Raw genomic sequence first — 22,081 nt, 5'->3', positions numbered from 1 at the left:
ATACTAATTGAGAAAATATAATAATCTAGGAACCTTTCCGTAGGCTAGGTATAGCCTATAGTATAGGCCCTCTTACTGCACACACCACCAGCACCCACGCTGACTGCCTCGTACTGTCTGCTAGCTAGCTAGCTGCACATGCTCTGTTTTCGTACACGGTAAAAAGTTTATGCAGATACTTAATATAGAGGGCGCAAAATCATTAAAGCTTGGTACTACGTACGTGTGTTGAGGTGGTGGAACTTCGCTCTCTTTTTTGGAACCATTTTTCTTCTTCTTCTTCTTTCGGAATACTGCTTAACGATCCTTAAGGATCAAAACAAGCAGGGTTTGTGCGCATGCTATTGCATGCATGCATGATATTTAGTCTCTGATTAATTGCACAGTGGCTGTGTGTGACGACAGTGGTTGTGTTTGTGGGGACTAGTACACCGGGGTAACCCCCTACTCGTCTCGAAAGATGTACTATGTTCTTTAAAGTGCACATGAGCTATGTGTACACTGGACCTACGGTTTATAGTCCTTATCCGTTCTACCACCAGAACCATCACCACCATCTTTCGGAATACTGCTTAACGATCCTTAAGGATCAAAACAAGCAGGGTTTGTGCGCATGCTATTGCATGCATGCATGATATTTAGTCTCTGATTAATTGCACAGTGGCTGTGTGTGACGACAGTGGTTGTGTTTGTGGGGACTAGTACACCGGGGTAACCCCCTACTCGTCTCGAAAGATGTACTATGTTCTTTAAAGTGCACATGAGCTATGTGTACACTGGACCTACGGTTTATAGTCCTTATCCGAGAAGACTCGTTCTACCACCAGAACCATGGAGTGAGTGAGCCTCGAACCCTTGCCGATGTTATGGCTACGTAATTACGGTTCCACTGTCATAACCGCTCGGCCACTCACTCACTTTAAGTTATACAGGAGGTATGGTGGCCATCAATCAATTAATACAAAACAATTGGGTTATTTATTTTAATTATTGATTACTGCCGGTTAAAAATTTAAAGATTTGTCCCTCTGAAATACAATTGAAAACCTGTCCTGAATTCTTGTCCATTTTCACAGCAATTCGACCAAAAATTAGTTCGAAAAAAAATTGTGCGTAATAAAAATGTCATTTAAAAAATAGACAACTGGAAGTTCATTGTCTGAAAGACAAAGGGTTTTTGATTAAATTTAACGTTTATTGTCTTTTTTAATAACGAAATCATTGTGGACAAAAGTAAACAAGTAGGCTCATGACGGTGTCCCATAATAATTCCCTTCTTTGGGTGCATCTCCATTTCAATTCACCTATGATGTTTAGATTAGTATTATAATCCGCACAATTTTATAATCGTAATTCAGATCAACAATCCGAGAAATTGCATTGAAGATTTCTCTTTTCATTTGAATACGATCGGCGACCTTTTCGAATAAAACGCTACCCGAATCCCATGGCCTTTATATTTCCTCGAATAAACGCCCCACCACATTCACATATACACAACATTGTATTAGAACACATTTCTATTTGTAGTAAAAGTTATTGATTGGCATGATGTACACCAAGCATTTCAATACAATTTTTACTGTATTTTATCACTTCTCGATATCACTTATGTTGTATTTAATGGGTATTTATTATTATACATGTTATACAGTACACAGTACACCCAAAAAATAAAAGCCTCCCCCGAATAAACGCATCCCTCGGATAAAACCTCTCCGTTTATTCGAATAAATACGGTATCACATTTATTATCATTCATACTAGGATCAGCATCCGGTAAATCAAATTCGATTCAGAGAGTCTGCGCATGCGTTAGCATGCGGTATTACCCATATCCCCTGAGTCACCTTTTGATACCCAGAGTTTTCTTCTGATTTTTGAAGCGTTCTTTTACATAATCATATAATTGATATTCCCAATACATTTCTTTTAATATAATTTTGTTGACTTCCTCTGTTGGCATTACTTTAGACTTCGTTTGAAATTGTTTGCTCTTCTTTTGCTCTGAAAAAAAAAAAATATAAAAATAACTCAACTTAACATGTTGAAATGCAATTGAACAGAAATAATTATATATAGGCTACAAGGTGCCTATTACGACGTTACTTATAAATATTGGTTGCCACTATCTAGAGAGACGCAACGCAAGCGAGTTGACCAATCGCAAGCGACAGTTCGGATCCATCGCTTGTGATTAGTCAAATTACTATTTTGCGCTTTCGGTCCTTGCGCGCGTCACGTCTCTAGTGGGAACCACACTTTTAAGTAAGGCACGCCATCCTCCTATTAACCATCGTCATAATTAAAATAATCATACTTGTTTAACTATAATATACTTGAGATTACATACTTTGGCGTCGAACAATTTCAGCAGTAGCCCCCTGAAATAATCGAGGTAATGCTTTTTCTAGGACAGCAAATGTGTCTTCAATTTCATCTAGTAATCCTACCGTTACGAAGCTTCGTTCTATGTTAGCTTTAGCCATCTCCAAAGGAATTGAACTATTTAACAAACTGTTAAAAAAAATAATAATCGTTGAGTCAGAAATAACGTAAACGTTACGTAACGTAAACACCCTGCAGGGTATGTCCCCTGTTTAATTAAGCTCTGTGTCTACACTATCAAACTAGCTTGACAAAAAAAGTGTGCCCAAATATGGTAGTGATATGCTTAAATATGGTAGTGATATGACATCATTATGTCCATTTATGGGCACATCACATTTTTGTCACATACAGTTTGATAGTGTAGACAGAGCTTTAGAAAAGAATAAAAAAAAGAACCTAAAACAACTCAATAAACAATATTGAAAATTATCTATCTTACCTGCACTGAGGGCTGTGTCCACAAAAAAATGGAATTATATACTGAAGTCTATTCCCTGAGCATTCAGGACGTCGCTTTAGTACACATTCGTTAATGGTCTGTAAGTAAGTCATACACTTTACTTCTTAAGTTCATAATTCGGCTTAATATTCGTAAAATATTTGGCACACACGGCGTAACATACTACTTGAGCAACGCAATGTCGTACGCGCAACGCAATTGACCAATTACACAGTTCGGATAATCCATCGCGTTGTGATTGGTCTAAATTACAACCAATCAAATAAATAATATTAGAATTACCTGAAATTTCTCTCCATCTGTACCCACAAAGTTCATAGGATTTCTATCGTCGCCAAAACGTATGAAGTAGTACTCCGATATGAACCTCTCTATGGGATCTCGAATAATGTTTATATATCTAACTCTTGATGAGCTATGGATAAGGTAATTAATTATTAAACCATAAAAAAAATGTGTTTTTTCATTCTAGCTAAGGACTACTGTCGATACATTACTGTGCATGCATTTGCTAATTGACTTCCCTCATAACAGCCTAAGCCACCACCCAACACAGCACGCACACACGATCGACACAGCTAATTATCGGATTGAATTATTCAGTATCTACCAGGCCCAAGAGTGCATGGTACCTACTTACTTTGGAAAACTTAAAAAATGCATATGACGCTGGAACAAAACCGGAGGTTCCGTCGCCAGAATTAATTCTTTTATCAAAGCCTAAATTGTGACAAATAGATAAACAAAAATCGATCAACATTAAATAACCTTAACTGTAATATGACCTATGACCTATGATACGTGTGCTCCCTAATTTGATGTAAGACTTTTGTATCTTACATCGTCGTCCTAGGTAATAATTATTGTTGAATCGTCCAAAATCAAAGCGCTATACCATTGCGGCTGGCTTATATTAGTTGTTATATTAGTATGTGGCGTTAACGTACAAGAAAACCGTTTGCCGACATAGGTATAATTTTTTAATAATATAGATGAGTTCACAAGAATTTAAAAAAAAAGACAAAAGAACCATTGAATTGAATCAAATTTAAAATATTACCTTTTTATTTTCTGGTAGATGAAGAGGGCCATATATTGTAGAGCTTATCATATTATACTGGTTTCTGTTCGCTAAATATTTGAAAATATCTAAAACAGTTCGACTTCCACACTTAGGTACTCGGTTGAAGATTACTCGTTCACCCTAGATATATAGATAGACATAATTTAAGGAATTAACAATATATTATAGTATAGTAATATTTATACATTGTTTTCTTGTTTTTATTTCTGCTAGGAAGTTTGACAGACCTGTGAATGACGTCACAGTACAGTCACCAAGCAAGATTGTAGCAGGTTTGGACGACTCAGCAAGAAACTTGCAAAGGCAGATATCAATTTCTTTAAAAATTGTAAAACGTTTGATGTAATACCTAAATTCATTATACAGTATATAATAAAATTCAAATTGGAATCATTACATACTTTCTTATATACAACTCACCGTGTTTGTATCAAATGTGCTGCCTAAAGGTAGAAAACGCATTGTCTGTTTTAATTCTCCCCAATAAAAAAATCTCTTCTTTTTCCTCCTAGGAAACTTTCGTCCTCGACCATTATTTGATGTAATAATAGGCATACTACTTTTGTTTTTCGAGTTTGATTTGATTGGCAAAATAAACTTGTTCATGTCACTTGATTTCTTATCGAGAAACAATTTCCCTGTAAAATAAAAATCATATTCAAATACCATACATCATTACAGTATACTTTACAATTATAATACAAGCCAAAAACCATTGTTATGCCTACGTTTGCCAATCGGTATATGAAAATAAATCTCTCTTTACAAATTGTTTGCTTAGGGTATAGTGTCTATTGAGGTACGTAGTCCTATGTATTTGAATAAGCTATAATGAATGGCTATTCACGTCAAGTACAATTACAGGACATGACCGCCATAATAAAAAAAGAAGAACACGTTGTATGCAAACTATTAGGGAGGCTGGATCAAAGTAAAGTAAATACATGTTCGTAACTCTAATTGCCATAATAACGGTGAAAATTAGGCCTACAAACAAAAAACAAGAAAATAAGAGTCAATCGGGCGATGGGCATACCTCTAGCCTGACAGTGAATCTAATAATTCTGATATTAGTAAAATGCTAAATCTTAAACAGAAACGTACATAAAAGATACTAATGTACGCAGGAGGCATACATTACTATATTTTGTACTGTTTACTGTTATTGGGTAAACTCCTTGGTTGGATTCCCAATAACAGAACTGTGACGTAATAACAAAGCAGTAACGCATGACTACCATCCTATAATAAAGGGAAGATTAGTACTGTAGTCCACTATGCTATAACCATGGACCTATAAATTAGTTTATAATTTATAGGTCCATGGTATAACCATGGAGAAACTTATTTCTCCATGCTATAACCATGGACCAAACATGTTTCATAACTTCCTCTCCCGTACAATCCTATACATGTACCTTTTTTAGCTGACGTCGTATTAGAGTCTGAGCGGCAACATGATGTTGTTGGAAGCTTGTTGATTGGTCGTTCTCCGTAATATTTGATATATCCGATGCTCAGAAAAATGCTATAAATAACCAACAAAATTACAATCTTTGATAGTTTGTCCATTTCGTATCACAGTAGTTATTTCTATGCGAGTGTCTTTAGAGTCATCGATTCAATAGCTATTCAAAAACCACGACAATGGTTATCTAACGTACCGTATCGATTAAACATGGATCTATAGGGTCCCTAGTTTTAATCAGTTTGACAATACATAAGAATAAAATAAGCAGTTATAATATAGGAGGCTCCTTCGTGGTATGACCACGAGCCTGGCAAACTAGACGGTAGAAATCTGAGAGTATGTTGCTTGATTGTTTTTTGGGGTTTTGTTTGTTAAAGGTTTTTCACTAATTTCCCTTAGTGCTCAGTTTCTTGAGTTATCATTGTTCTTTTTGGTATATTTGTTTTTGATTTTTTTTTTCACACGCAAAAGCCCTTATGAAGGGGACAATTCATGTTTTTTGTAGTGTCCTTTAAAGATGTATTGTCCCCCCCAAAGACATGAAAAATGAAGATTAATTAAATCAGACTTTGAATATGTTATTTTGTAGTTTTAATAAAGTTAATCACTTCCATAGAAAAAAAAATGAAAAAAAAACAATGTTTTCACCTATAAATTGACTAAATAAATGGTTAAATTCAACCAAAAACCCACTGGCTGGCAGCCAATTTGGCCATTTTTTGTTTTAAATTACATTTTTTTCAGGTAAATACATTTTTTTTCGATCCAATTTTTGGTCAAAGTGGATAACTATTATGTTACATTAATATGGCATATTCAAAAAAAATTTCGTTAAAAATTATATTTTCAGGGGGACAATACATCTTTAAATTAAAAATAATCAGTCAATTGTTTTTCGTGACGGTACAAAAGATGTAAAATTCCTTTTGATATATATTTCTGTATGTTCGCATTTATTTTAAATTGTCACTGTTATAAAAGTGACGACACCAATATAATATTATAATAATTATTATTAAATTCCGTGATTGAACCAAAACGACCGGAAACCTATTTGATATCATGTAAAATTGATTTGGTCCATGATGAAACGACCGGATACGATATAATTTATTTGATTGACAAGTAAATTAACAATTTGTAACAGCTTAATAAAGACCGTCTATGTGTTACATAATTGAACTAGTAAACTTTATTTAAAACTAACAGGAAGTAGATAGCAATATTGGATATATTGCAGGCTTACTTAGCATTTCGTTATTATGATCGTGGACTTTATGAAGTAGACACATAATATTGAGATTGTTATAGAAAAGTTTCTTCAATACAAAATGGTATGTATGCAATAATTTTACTTATACAGTACAGTACTTAATACAATATTTAATACAGTACTTAATACAGTACAGTATACTTAAAACAGTATTGTACAGCACTTACCCATCGATGTTTTAGGTCAGGTTTGCGGTAGCATAAAACATTTTTTAAATTTTGTATGTAATGGGTTAACAAGTTTCGTACTGACTCACACGTACACTATCTCAAAATAAATTTATTTCTTTTAACAGACAAACAATTATTTATTGTATTTTTGTATTCAAGTTATTGTTCTTTTTATTGTTTTTGTTATATGTTTAGTATAGTATAGATAGTAGTATGTAGTATAGTACTGAACAGGCTCCATATAAAAAATAAAGATGTAAATTTTAAAAACAACACAATTTACAATTTTGTTGTTATTTATTTGATAGGTTCAACGTGAGTGTTTATCTATTCACATTGGGCAAGCCGGGGTGCAGACAGGCAATGCATGCTGGGAGTTGTATTGTCTTGAGCACGGTATAGACGCGAATGGAGGAAAATCAACAACTATAGAACAACCCGACTCATCTTGTAAAACGTTCTTTAACGAGCTAGAATCTGGAAAACACGTCCCACGAGCAATCTTCGTTGACTTAGAGCCAACTGCTATAGGTAACATTATTTTTTTTTGTCTTTTATGAGTTCTTCCTACTTTTATTTCTTAAAAAATAGCTTATGAATAAATATACAATTATTGCACAATATTTAGCGTACGGTAACCTCCATGGTGTACACCAATACTTTCTTCTTTTTTTTTATCTAAAAAGGGTAATGTATAAAAACTAAAATTTTCATAGAAACGTTACATTAAACAATTTACACCATTTATACGTTGCATCACATTTTTTTACAATTAATTCATAATATTGTGTGTTCTTTTGGGGTTTTCTCTATAAAATGTTTCTAAAGTTTAGTTTGGGCATAGAGGTATACCTCCATATTTGGGCTTACTGCAAACATGGAGGTAAACATTGTTCTTCTATACTGCAAACAAATGCAACTTGATTGGTAGTTCCTTCTTTGAGTTTAGCCCTTTTTTCAGTTTTTTATTTATTTGTTTATATAATTAAGAGGCTTCTAATAAGCTCTGTCTACACTATCAAACTAGCTTGACAACAAAAGTGTGATGTGCCCAAATATAGTGGCGATATGCCCAAATATGGTAGTAATATGGTAGTTATATGACATCATCATGTCTATATGGATGCTAGTCAAGTCGCCCCATCGCAAAGTCGCCCCATACAAAGTCGCCCCTTACACAGTCGCCCCATCGCAAAGTCGCCCCAAAACAAAGTCGCCCCGACACAGTCGCCCCATCGCAAAGTCGCCCCCATCGCAAAGTCGCCCCAACGCAAAGTCGCCCCAACGCAAAGTCGCCCCATCGCAAAGTCGCCCTATCGCAAAGTCGCCCCAAAACGTTAACAAATAGTTTACAAGTGCGTAAAATGTCGCAATGATACACAAAATAACACGGAACGTGTAGGCATAAAAGGGGAAGCCCCGCCATGTAGTCTCAGGTCACACGATCGGCACGCACCCCCATCATCAGAGAGGAAGCCCCCGACTAATCACTCCGCGGTCGCACTAACGTGCTAGCTTACCAGAGGGAACCCCCGTAATTACTCCGCCGTTGTCGCACTACAACGCACCATCTGAAGATGGGGAAACCCCGCCGGAGTTTTACAATGATATCAGTCGCGTTCGAAATCGATCGCGTTTAATTTTGGTCGCGATAAAATGATGTTATACGATCTAGATTATTTTTACTTTGGTCGATGAATATTTATTATTATTATTAGGCCTATATTAATAATTTGTAAACATAGTTTAAGATTATAGTATTATCCAGCATAATGTCATTTAACAGTACATAATTATTTAAATGTAAAATATTTTATAGGAAACGTAGGCTACGTCTGTGTCTTTTATTTTATATGCAACAAATTACGTAAAACAATTTATTTATAATTCAGTTTACTATTATAATACAATGAACATTGATTGTAAGCCTGGAAAGGCAATCCCATCATTATATCCATTATAAAATTGCATCATATCACCACTATATGTCGTAAATGATGACGTGCGTGTGTGTATTCGTCGTACGTCCGTGTACGTATTATTCCGTGCCTCTTCACTGTCTTGTTTAATTTAAAATTAAATAAACACCCGATATGAGGATATTTGTTAGGCATGATAATTAGAATGTTCTATAAACAAAAGGGTTGAAAAGAATTTCTTCAGTAAAATTATCATTGTGCTGTTGAATAAAAGGCGACTCGCCATCTAAAACATTCTCTGAAACCAATCGGAGCTGCGCCTTCTGGTATCTGTTTCCTCACAGCTGCTACGTCTTTCTGCTGACCATCGGGGATTCCCCTTTTAAAAAAACACGCACACGATACTGTACGATGGTTTTTCCATGGTCAAAATGTAGCGTTTTAATTTTACTAAAATACCTGCATGTAAAACAATCATATCGGCGATGAAATCCTTTTTTTTTTCTTCATTTTGAAAAGTCATTATAAAATTAAGACACATAACTTGTCAATAAATGCAAAATGATCAATAAGTAGCCTATAACACTCATTGTCTTACAACACTGTTAATGTTATTGTTTTAACTACTGTAAATCTATACGAAGGCCTACTACACATTTATACATTTATTATATTATCCTAAAAAGTTAGCTGGTATCCACGCGTAGGTTGAAGAAAGATTCGTAATTGTGGCTCTGGTAACTAATTTTAAAATCATATTAAATTAACATTTTCGAAACTATAAATCAGGGATAATCTTTTTAGAACTTTCAAACAAGGGACTATTTTTTTAATGATTTTTAAAAAGCACATCACTCCATTAAAACCTGTAAAATAAAAATTAAAGCACAAATTATGTATATAATAGGATAAACATTATAATGTATACGACATTTAGCGCGACCAAAGTAACAACGCAATCGATATCAAACGCAACCAATATGATTAAAACCGTGGGCGACTTTGCGATGGGGCGACTTTGCGATGGGGCGACTTTGCGTTGGGGCGACTTTGCGATGGGGCGAATTTGCGATGGGGCGACTTTGTAATGGGGCGACTTTGCGATGGGGCGACTGTGCCGGGGCGACTTTGTTTTGGGGCGACTTTGCGATGGGGCGACTTTGTATTGGGCGACTTTGTATGGGGCGACTTTGCGTTGGGGCGACTTGACTGGATCCCGTCTATATAAATGGGCACCACATTTTTTTTGTCACATAAAGTTTGAGCTTTACAACGTTTTTGGAATAAATTAAAGAACCATGGTTCTTGATTTAATCGTAAGTGGAAAAAAAATGTTTGTTTCTTTTATTGTGAAATAGATGAGATTCGAACCGGACGTTACAAACGTCTTTTCAGTCCACGTCAAATGATTAACGACAAAGAAGATGCTGCCAACAACTTCGCAAGAGGGCGTTACTCGGTGGGAAAACGCGTTATCGATGACGTCATGGAACAAGTTAGAAAATTGGTAAGTTTCTTTATTCTTCCCTGATGCTTAAACGTATTTTTTAATTGTCTTGTCTGGAAACAGAAAAAGTTTCCTTGACTTTTTGGTTCTCACTCCTGATGAAGATCATAGTATATTGATCGAAACGTTGAGAAACTTACCAGTTCTCTTCAGAATTATACAAGTGGTGCACAAACGGTACTACTATGTACATGCTCTCCTCGGCGCGCGGTGTTTGCTAAGAAGTATGGAACTGATCGTGCCGCAGCCACAGATAAACCTTTTGATCTCAGCATCCTGTGTTAATGCCTTGATTAGATACTAGTCTAAAGCAAATGATGCATCTCTGTAGTCTCTTAATTCTATTTTTACGTTCAATTTATCATTAATATTATCTTTTAGGCCGACCAGTGCAGCAGTTTGCAAGGGTGTCTAATATTCAACAGTTTAGGAGGAGGGACAGGTTCCGGCTTCACGTCCTTGCTAATGGACGAGCTTTCTAAAGAATTTTCCAAGATAAACAAGTTCATGTTTTCCATTCATCCGTCACCTCTCGTTTCAACCGCTGTTGTAGAGCCATATAATGCCGTATTTTCGATGAAGTCGGCCGTAGATGAGAGTGATTGTTCTTTCGTATTTGACAACGAAGCAATTTACGAGATCTGCAGGCGAGATCTTGACATTGAGCGGCCATCCTACTTGAACTTAAATCGTCTGATTGTACAGACAATATCGTCAATAACCGCTTCGTTAAGATACCAAGGAGTTTTGAACTTTGACATGAGTGAGCTCCAAACAAACTTAGTTCCATTTCCGAGAATCCACTTCGTTTCGTCAGCTTTTGCACCAACATTATCTTCAGAGAAATCTTTCCACCAAACGTGTTCAATCCCAGAAATTACCAGCTACTGTTTTGAAAAAGATAGTCAAATGGTCAAATGTAATCACCAGAATGGTCACTACATGTCATGTTGCCTGCTCTACCGTGGTGACGTAGTACCAACAGACGTTAATATTGCAGTATCTAACTTAAGACACAACAAGAACATTCAGTTTGTTGACTGGTGTCCAACTGGTTTTAAAGTTAGTATAAACCACCAAACTCCGACAAACTTTCCAAATGACGACCAAGCAAAAATGCAACGTGCCGTCTGCATGATCAGCAATAATACCGCCATTTCCGAGTCCTGGGCACGCCTTGACCACAAGTTCGACCTGATGTACGCGAAGCGCGCGTTTGTCCATTGGTATGTTGGCGAAGGCATGGAAGAAGGCGAGTTTACTGATGCTCGATATGACATGGCGTGTTTAGAAAAAGATTACCAAGAAATAATGATGGATACTGATGAATCAAGTAGTGAAGAACAATTTTAGCTTATTAATAATTGTGCTATCAATATTTTAAATTCACCTATACTAGTATAACATCAATATGTAAATAATTGTATTGTTGACCATTGATAAAAAAAAATTAATAATGTATGATTGTATGTGAAGCGAATTAATCAATTTGAGAACATTCAATGTTTATAGATTTGTTTATAATAACATTTTTGTAACTCAGTTTTAAATGTTTTTATGTTTAATAAATGTTTTTATGAGAATTAATTTGTCTTTAGCATTGATGATTCAATCGTTAAGTTAACCAGTTTAATCATGGAGGAATTATTTGTTTCAATAATTTCTCCAATATTGAAATGAGTAACTTCATTCGACGCTCCATTATGATATTTGAAATAAACTTCATTTAAAGCATTCCAACATAATGTATACAATGACATGAGTACTTTAACATATGGCACACAGATACAATTATCATTAACGCTATGAATACCGGTGTGTAGGCCTAACATAGTACATTAATATTATCTTGTTTCTGGTCTGATTTCTCGTCTTTTTAATCGCTGCATCCCGCGCTTCCCACATAAGCTTTGACTATAAACTACATACGGTACAATATGTTAATTACAGTTCATCTGCAGTGCGAAATGAATCACATTTGTTGTCAACATGATTATCGTAAGGTACTGTAATTGACGAGATTTCATTTCAATATGAACATCACGTTTTACCTAGCACCGCGTTACACGTCGCGTATCAATAACAACGTTTGCACGCTCGCGTAATCTTCTGTATCACTGTGTGAACGCAGATCTTAATGAATATTTCAAGCAGATGACTCATCGAGTCATATTAGAAGAATATTTCAATCACCTCCAGAGACAAACGCACATATATTAATTATAAATTCTAAATGCATTAGGAATTAAAATATCATACATTATAACAGAATCTATTATTGTAAAAAAAATAATTGCATGTACTAGTTAATGTTACCATGTAAGTTTGCCAAAAAAAAATAGATATGCCAAAATTAATGTAAAACATTTTAGTTAAATAAAACTAGGCCTATTGCATTGTATTGTTTTTGATGAATAAAGAGATTGATTTGATTGATACACACGTAAACAGATTTATTCATTCATTTCCACATATCAAAGAAAATGGCAATATAATTACTGTATAGATGAATTTTGTATTCAATTTATTTTCGCGCACCCTCAATCCTAGCATGGAGTATTCTAGTAAATCAGCTAACGCATGCGCATTGTGGACTACGAATCGATGCTATCGGGTTGTAGATTGAAACAGGCGTGCATATTAACCGTGCTCTTTCCACGCATCACATTGGAGAAGGCAACGCCTTACATTTTGCTTTCATTTCACAACGTAACATTGTAAGATTCTAAACTTTTAAAATGGTAAGTATTTCTATCATATTATTGTTTATTTATTCAGCTATAGGCCCTATTATAAATAATTTTGATTTTTTTTAAATTTTCAGGATTTATTTTGACAGTTGGGGATGGTTAAATTTATAGATTTGACGCGATTAATGTTTTTTGTTGTTTTCAAACATTAATGTTCAATTTAAATTATAAATTGAACACGGTATTGTACCTCATCCGGAGTTTAGCTTTATTCATAATGAGATTCAATATGCTGATTAGCACGTAGTGATCGGTTAGTATTCGACAACGGTTTGGTAAAAAAAAAAACCTTTCCGTTAAAAAAAAATAATTGTAACCATGCCTTTTAGTTTAAAGTGAGGCTTGTTTCTGTATTTGTTTGCTAATCATCATGCGTTTAGCTATGTTATTGACAATTCAACGACTAATAGCTTTATAGTTCTATTTTTCTATGCAAACATTAATAATTAATGTTATTTGGAGTAAACGGGAGAAATATTAGCTGAAAATGGGTTCTGTATCTCTGAAAATATTGATTGAATGAATCAATACAAATCAGCCCTATCAATTAGATCAGGGAAGAGTTAGATTTAGTGTACTGCGGATTAGTAGTGACCTGTCGTCGCGCCTTTAAGGCCAATTTACACAGTAAAGCGGTAAGCGGAAACCCGCGTAGCTTGTCCCACGTACTAGAATCTTATCTATCCTGAGCGGAAACCGCCCGTCCGCTCTGCGTTTTGTTGTGTAAGGGTCATAAGGAAAAACATAGATTCTATATTTTTATTACCGTTACCGCGGCTCGTCTGTGTAAAGTTGCCTTTAGCCAGTTACTTTTAATTAGTCTTGAATTGAGAGCACATTGTATGGTACACCATTGGATGGTTACATCAAATAAGGGCATATACATTATCACCATAATGTCGTTCTCTGTTAAACAATCATGCATTTAAATCATGGAACTATAATATAATATTATAGTTCCATAGTTCCATGATTTAAATGCATCACAATATATTTCATATTGCATATTATTTCATAATTGAAAGTGGCCTAGTTCTCATTGTCTGCATGTAGGGCGTACATGTATTATGCATCACGGCATACAGCCACACATTGAAGTTAAGAACGTTTAAATTATGAATTTAATAGATGAATATATTTTATTTAAAGTTTTGGTAATTTAATATTAATTTGAATGCGAATATAAAAACAGTGGAAAAATAAACACGAAAACACAAGGCGACCGAATTGAATTAGTAGCGGATCGCGTTAGGTTAATCCAAAATAATTAATATAGCTGGCCTATTGTAACTAGTTAAATTTAAACCGATTAACAATTGTGTAGAATAGGAATATTAACAATTTTCAGTTAATAAAGTTAATATCATTGTGCTATTAAATGAATTATTGAAGATAAATGAGATTGGAAATGGGACTGGACATAGATTGTGAAACGACAGCGCGTTCACACTGCGAATGGATGACAGTCGGCCGTTACACATGCATCAACACACAAATCGCCTAGTGTGAAATGGGACTCGGCATAGATTGTGAGCACGGTCACACTGCGAATATGGATGACAACAACATACATCAACACACAACTCGCCTAGTGTGAAATCATGTTAGCTAATCAGGCTTAATCTTTTAATGGAAAAGCCCACTTGGTGTTTACGGATTCTCTAAAAAAAAAAATCAAATATTACTTTAAATCATGGTCTTGTTCAATCACTACAGGGGTTTACTTGCACCAAATACCCACAATATAACGACAAGCAGGCTTAATCAGTTTTAACTAACACTAACTAACACTAACAGGGTAATAACCAATTCTTATACCGATGACAGTTACGTCATACATCGAACATTCGGTCCATCGCATTAATTCGAACCATTTAGCCATGGAGGTATAAAACCTCCATGATTTAACAAAAGGGGTTCACAGTAATATTTAAATTAAAAAGGTAAAATATAAAATACCAAGGGATTTATTTGATCCGTGTATCGATGACGTAATCCCTGCGGATTATATTTGTAGTAGAAAAAGCTCGTGATATCCGACCCGGATGCAAACGATTAAACTTACTAATCATATGTATCGATTTACACAAACTGATTAAAATGGGAAGCAACCATTGGGAATGTCTAGGAGCAATCGCAAACATTGGTGTGAATACGGATTAATTATAAAAGGTCAAGTTTCATAAAACGCGATAGCAGCCAACAGTATTATCAAAGAACTTATAACACAAGAATCTCCTGTTCTTCAATTTGCATTCAAAACACAGTATCGGAAGTACAGGGTTAAAAGGTCAAACTGGGCGACGCCATTTCACAGCATGGAGAAGCGCCCCCTCCAAACTAGGAAGTCAATTACTCTACCGCCATAGAGTATTAGCAGATCCCCTCTATGGTTTTGACTTTCTAATTTGATGCGGGCGCCCTACTCCTCAGTCAATTACTCGACCCCCCCTAGAGTATTAGCAGATCCCCTCTATGATTTTGACTTTCTAATTTGATGCGGGCGCCCTACTCCATGGCTCACAATGGCGCCACCCATAGCTCTATTCTATCCCACAATGCCTTTCGAAATTGTTACGCGCTTCGGACGAACAGGAGATTCTTGTGTTATAAGTTCTTTGGTATTATGAATAAATAACGCGAGCAGAGCGACATAGACATACTTCTAGTCTGGGTTCCAGACGGATATTTTTTTAATAAAAACAAATATTTTGGCACATATGGCGTTTCATACGTATACTACTTGAGCTTGTATTTAAAAAAAAAGACAATAAATACAGAGAAAGTATATCATACTTCATGCAACTGAATCTAACATAATTTATCTTTATGGATTGATCTTTTTAATACGCTTATTCATTACACAAATCTAAACTTTAGCTCAAAAATAAATTATTCAAATAAAACAATATTGAAACCTGACAATCAAAACCACATCGTATTTCAATTCATTCAAATTTCAAACAAACTTACTGGTAGTCCTGGCAATGGTATTCCTTACCGTATGCGCATCCCCTGTTGATCCTATACGGATTTTTAAATTTATTTTGTACTAGCTTTTATGGGCCTCCCATCACAAGCCCCTTGTGGTTTCCTAGAGGTCCCTTTTATCTTCTTTCATTTTTTTACTCCTTTTTGTTATGTGTACTGTATTGTTTTGATGAGATGAATACAGAGGTTGATTTGATTTACTGTTATAAAGACTTTCCATGTAGCCTATCATAATGCGTACGCTGTGACACACTTTTCGTTCATGGTAATTTGTAATTTAGAAGACATAAAGGGTTGAATTTATTACCGTCTGATCTCAGTCTTCATTGGTCACGGATTCCGAGCACGAAATGTCATGCAATAATAGTTATCAAGCGGATATCTTTTATACTCTGCAATAGCTCATCAGACAACCGGCATTAATATGCTGCGGTATATATTATTACAGTACAACTTTAGCAGCGATGATGAGAGTATATTAGCTGCAACATGCAGTCAGATGTTGACAAGTTTTAGTACTGAACAAAAGACCACATGACTTCATTTAACCATTCATTTAACGGGAAAATTATATAACCCACAAAAATAGCGGGATACGTGTTGTCCTGTATATAGGCCCACGTATAACAATATGCTGTTTGTTTGGGATTTCCAAGAATTCAATGATTACTGTATAGTAGTAGGCCTAATGCCAAAACGTGTGGAATATACCTTCATGGTTCAGTATCTGTAACAGTTTCTAAAACAGTTCATGTTTTCTAAATAAGGCCTATATTAACTCATAATAAAAAAACATTTGTTTGTTTATAGCGTGAATGTATTTCAGTACACGTGGGCCAGGCCGGTGTCCAGATGGGAAACGCCTGTTGGGAGTTGTACTGTTTAGAGCATGGGATCCAACCGGATGGCAACATGCCTAGCGATAGTACAATCGGAGGCGGAGATGATTCTTTCAGTACCTTCTTCAGTGAGACAGGGGCTGGCAAACACGTCCCACGAGCTGTATTCGTCGATTTAGAGCCTACAGTTGTTGGTAAGTTTTATTCCAAATACGGTCACGTTATAGTAGTTCAACAATGTTTGCATAAATGGTCACAAAGCGTCCCGTACTGGTTTTCCATTTGTTTGTCTTCTTTCTTTTTCGTTTTGCCTTTTCTTCAATTCACTCTTGTTAACGTACTCTTTGTCTTGTTTTTCATTCTTGTAGTGTACCACATTTAATCATTCATCTTATTCACTAATTTTCTTTGTGATGTACATATAAATCGTGTATGCACATTCATCCATCCATCCCATATACCCCATCCCATTCCCATGCTCCATGTCTTTCCCATGTCTTTTATTCCCAATCAAGGTATTTTGTGTTGTTACACATCTCCAATTATCTTCAGAATCATTGAGTTTTGATACGCAAAATGCACTGTAAATCCAATATCAATTTTTCAGATGAAATTCGAACTGGAATGTACAGTCGCTTGTTCCACCCAGAGCAGTTGATAACAGGAAAGGAGGATGCGGCAAACAACTATGCCAGAGGCCACTATACCGTTGGGAAACTCACAATTGATCTAGCTTTAGACAGGATCAGAAAACTGGTAAGAAATCTATGATTCTCATCATATTAGGGCCTACTATTATTGAAACGTATTTACCAATTGCGACCTGGGACGATCTCAGACGAGGCCCGACGAAACGTCTTGACTCGTTGGTGCTGTCTAGTTGAATTCCGACGAGGCGAGTCGTCTTGAGGTAGCGTCGGGCGTAGTTTTTAGGTCGTCGGGAGAACTTTAAACATGTCTAACTTTCTCCTGACAAGATGACTCGTCGGGCCTCGTCGTACGACGCTGTCCGAATTATTGGACAAACGAATCGTTAGTAAACGAATCCGTAGACGATACTTTAACGTATGCTGTTTTGAAATGTACAGAGAATGATAATGGGAAGACGGTAAAATATCGTGAAAAAATCGTGACGATAACGGATTGTTCTAACATCTTTCTTTTATTTCCTACAGGCTGACCAATGTACTGGCTTACAGGGATTCCTAGTTTTCCACAGCTTTGGTGGTGGCACTGGATCTGGATTCACTTCTCTGCTCATGGAACGTTTGTCTGTTGATTACGGCAAAAAGTCCAAGTTAGAATTCGCAATCTATCCAGCACCCCAAGTATCCACCGCTGTCGTTGAGCCTTACAATTCCATTCTGACTACACATACCACACTTGAGCACAGTGATTGTGCTTTTATGGTCGACAACGAAGCCATCTACGACATCTGCCGTCGTAACCTAGACATCGAACGTCCATCATACACAAATTTGAACCGTTTGATCGGTCAAATTGTGTCCTCCATAACCGCCTCTCTTCGTTTTGATGGCGCTCTAAACGTAGATTTGACAGAATTCCAGACCAATTTGGTACCTTATCCGCGTATCCATTTCCCACTTGCGACGTACGCGCCTGTTGTATCCACTGAAAAAGCTTACCACGAGCAGCTGAGTGTTGCTGAAATCACTAACGCCTGCTTTGAACCTGCCAATCAGATGGTGAAGTGTGATCCACGTCACGGCAAATACATGGCCTGCTGTCTGCTTTACCGAGGTGACGTTGTACCGAAAGATGTCAATGCAGCAATTGCTACAATCAAGACCAAACGATCCATCCAGTTTGTTGACTGGTGTCCAACTGGATTCAAGGTTGGCATCAACTACCAACCACCAACCGTGGTTCCTGGTGCTGATCTAGCTAAGGTACAGCGTGCTGTATGTATGTTGAGCAACACCACGGCTATAGCTGAAGCATGGGCTCGTCTTGATCACAAGTTCGATCTGATGTATGCAAAGCGCGCGTTTGTCCACTGGTACGTTGGTGAAGGCATGGAAGAAGGCGAGTTCGCAGAAGCGCGTGAAGATTTAGCAGCACTTGAAAAAGATTACGAAGAAGTCGGTGTTGATTCCGCAGATGACGCCGGTGAAGAAGGCGAGGAGTATTAATTATTTTATCGTGAATTTTTGTTGCCAAAATAGGGTGCAATATCATTGGCATGGCTGAATGTCTAAAACAGTAATGAGTTGTCTTCCTAATATGGGTTCGGGGCCTTGAACACATCCCGCTTAACGTCGGCTAAAGCAAAAGTTTACATTGTATCTTCCATTAATATAAATTACCATGTATAATGTTTTGCTATCTTATGTGTATTGTGTATAAATGCAATTGTTACGAACTAACTGATCAAAAGTGTCTTCCTAAAGAAGTCTACCCGATCAAACAATCGACCAAATAAAGTATTTGTAGTTAAGAATGATCCTATGGCATATTGCTGTAGGATGATGAACTGTCGATGTTAGAAGTAGAATGCGTCCTGCTTGGTGGTAGTAGATACCTGGTCAATTGATTAATGTAGTTGGCGCGTAACGCGTCGAATATTTAAACGCTCGGCGCCAGGTCTAAACACATTAAGCTCGCCATGGTCTACACTATCAAATTGTATGCGACAACAAACGTGATGTGCCCATATATGGACATGATGATGTCATATCATTACCGTATTTGGACATATCACTACCATATTTGGGCACACACACACTTTTGTCAAACTAGTTTGATAGTGTGGACAGAGCTTTAAGATGTTAACGGCATTCAGTGTTTCGTCAAGTAATTGAAGATTAATGTGAAACATGGTTAGAAAAAAACAACAGAACAAACAAATAGTGCTGAAATTAACTCAAATAAACGATGATAAATAATGTGTCAATTGGTGATGACTGGTACTGACAAATGTTTAAAAAAAACACAATCTTAACAGTATCATGTTCTTCAAAGCTTACTGTATTTCATTTTCAGAATGTAGTTGCTTGGTTTATATTATGTGTTTATAGTCAAATATTAATAAAAGTTGCCAATAGCTGCAGTAAGTGTTGTGTGATTGGCTTGTTGTGACGTAACACTACCTTATTTGGGTACTTGGATGGAGTTACAGAAATGTTGTTTAGTAATATAATTCTTTTCTTAATCAACACTTTTAAGACAAATTTGGAAGGGATAGATAAAAAGAATCTGACTGAGAATTTTTTTTTAAACTGGGGTAGATCTTGGAATTGTTTGTGACATCTCAGTATCTATCAATAAATCAAACAAAAAATAATATAGTTCAAATTTCAATATAATTTTATTTATTTTCGTTTAGTTTTCAAGTGCCACGAATCCGATAACTTGCTTGCATAATGATAATTCAACAGTGTAAAAACAAAGTAAATAGAAAGTCCAACATATTGCATAACAATAAACGGTACACCAAATATCAAAAGGCCTTTACCCGTCTCTAAGTACAATTGGAGTTCCTTGTAATGAGTAATCATACCAAACACTGTACCACCAAGGCAGAATAGCAACGTTCCAGTCTTGTAAACATTCAGAAGTGCGGCATTACTCTTAGAAAGTGATGATAGGCCAACAATGGACGAGAGAAAGCTACAGATGATGATGTAATGCCATGGTTGGCTCTTGATGCTGTCAATTGGTGGTGGCAGTAGATTCAGGTGTAAAGCTCCATCCAGGGCGGCAATTTTTACAGCCACTATTAAGTTCAGAATCATACAAATCTTCATTTTTGGCTTCAGTTCAGCACTAGAATGAGAAATATAGAAATTAAAATTTGTTTTCTACAAAGGAATCATGTCAAATTTAATTTACTGCAGTCACTAATGTAACTACATTATGTATGGTGTAGTTGGTTTCAATGTAGAAGTTTATGAGGCAAACACTGCAACAAACAGTGTGTGTAATACCCAATAACACCTGCAGTAACTGCAGTAAATAGAACAATTTTGACATGATCCCCAATACTGTAATCCATGAATCATCTATCAGTGAACAAACTTTTTTTTAAACTATTCATACAGTAGGCTAAACTAAAGACAAATATTAATCAGAGGTTTTACTCAGGCCTATACCTACATGGCCTTCAACAAAATATTATGGACAACACGCCTTGTCAGCTGCTGTTCCCTGGAACGCCCTTCCAAACTGAATCACTCGCCACATTCAAACAACTCCTCAAATCCCACCTTTTTAATTTGCACTTACAAAATTAATTTGCATTAGGCGCTATATTAAATTGAACATTATTATTATAAGCCATAAGGATACAACTTAGAGAAACAGTGTTTGCACCTTATCTTATAGTGATCTGCTACCCTCTCTCTGTGATCAAAATCACTACCATCCGAACCACTTGGTCTTGATCCGGTACGCGACGCCATTTTCACCCCTGTAAGTGATGTTTTGTTCGGCGTTGAACGCGTTGTGACGAATGAACAGTATTTTAACTGATTTTAACTTGTTTCTGGAAAAAAAAATATATATACAAGTTAAATTTACCACTAAAAAAAATATTGAATTGTTAATAAAATGTACTTGACATTATTTTATATCATAAAAAGCATACCAAGCTATACCAGGCCCTACCTCGCGTTATCGGGCCGTACCGGAAGTAGATTAGTATGACCCCTCTAGCTAGGCTAGCTAATAAGTAGTGGACCTCTATAAGCCGACCTAAACTAAGCCTCTAACTGCTAGCAGTAGCAGTACTACTAGTGGTGGCCTACTACGTACTACTTAGAGAGTACTAGGTAGGCCTCGCCTAGTCCTAGTCAGTAGGCCATATGTTACTAGGCCATCCCATACATACGTCTACCTATATCAACCAAAATAAACTTCAAAAACATACCTTACTAATGAAGGATACACAATAGTAACTATTAATACTATGCTTATTAGATATATAACATTAGTTTTAAGCTGTAAAAAAATTAAAAAAATATATTACACACGACACACATGCAAAACGCACTCAAGTGTGACGTGTCGGGAATACGAAATATGAAACGCCGATGTAATGTTCATTTCATGTCTATCGAACGATGACTTCAAAGTATCTATCGTCGTATTAGCCGAACGTAACTTATATTAGTACCTCAAAAATAGGAATTGAAAGTAGAAGCATACTCATTTTAACTGCGTTACCGTAAACATGGTAAATTTATTAAAAAGTGTTAAGTAGCGCTC

The 22,081-nt window shown here is 36.1% G+C and overlaps 3 protein-coding genes and 1 pseudogene across 5 annotated transcripts in view; 2 read left to right on the top strand and 2 right to left on the bottom strand.

Annotated features, from left to right (window-relative positions):
- Positions 1-1,312: 1,312 nt before the first annotated feature.
- LOC144848913 (uronyl 2-sulfotransferase-like) lies at positions 1,313-5,507 on the bottom strand. Its single transcript, XM_078705865.1, has 8 exons — positions 5,354-5,507; positions 4,356-4,573; positions 3,912-4,055; positions 3,492-3,571; positions 3,134-3,266; positions 2,831-2,928; positions 2,354-2,517; positions 1,313-2,007 (listed from the first exon to the last, which is right to left on the bottom strand). Exons 1-8 carry the CDS (start codon positions 5,505-5,507, stop codon positions 1,847-1,849), a joined length of 1,152 nt encoding a protein of 383 aa, XP_078561991.1. The 3' UTR covers positions 1,313-1,846.
- A 1,641-nt stretch (positions 5,508-7,148) lies between these two features.
- LOC144848268 (tubulin alpha-1B chain-like) lies at positions 7,149-11,628 on the top strand (annotated as a pseudogene). Its single transcript, XR_013613838.1, has 3 exons — positions 7,149-7,380; positions 10,127-10,275; positions 10,657-11,628. The product of XR_013613838.1 is annotated as a tubulin alpha-1B chain-like (transcript).
- Positions 11,629-12,848: 1,220 nt separating this feature from the next.
- The window catches only part of LOC144847582 (tubulin alpha-1A chain-like), a 66,829-nt gene continuing 57,596 nt past the window's right edge, over positions 12,849-22,081 (top strand). Inside the window, exons 1-4 of one of the 2 annotated variants that reach the window (XR_013613756.1) lie at positions 12,849-13,016; positions 16,827-17,049; positions 17,463-17,611; positions 18,031-19,762. Coding sequence is in view for 1 of the 2 variants with exons in the window: in XM_078704016.1 (XP_078560142.1) it covers positions 13,014-13,016; positions 16,827-17,049; positions 17,463-17,611; positions 18,031-19,008 (1,353 nt within the window). In the remaining variant the exon portion in view is untranslated. Of the gene's footprint in view, positions 13,017-16,826; positions 17,050-17,462; positions 17,612-18,030; positions 19,926-22,081 lie in introns of those variants that run through there. The other variant, XM_078704016.1, reaches the window with a different exon arrangement.
- LOC144847587 (protein jagunal homolog 1-like) lies at positions 20,165-21,869 on the bottom strand. Its single transcript, XM_078704023.1, has 3 exons — positions 21,744-21,869; positions 21,188-21,359; positions 20,165-20,641 (listed from the first exon to the last, which is right to left on the bottom strand). The coding sequence occupies exons 2-3, from the start codon at positions 21,274-21,276 to the stop codon at positions 20,188-20,190; spliced, it is 543 nt and encodes a 180-aa protein (XP_078560149.1). The 5' UTR covers positions 21,277-21,359; positions 21,744-21,869; the 3' UTR covers positions 20,165-20,187.

The sequence above is a fragment of the Antedon bifida genome, chromosome 7 (assembly GCF_963402885.1).
Source record: "Antedon bifida chromosome 7, ecAntBifi1.1, whole genome shotgun sequence".
Lineage (NCBI taxonomy): Eukaryota > Metazoa > Echinodermata > Crinoidea > Comatulida > Antedonidae > Antedon > Antedon bifida.
This window is presented reverse-complemented; position numbering and strand designations above follow the sequence as displayed.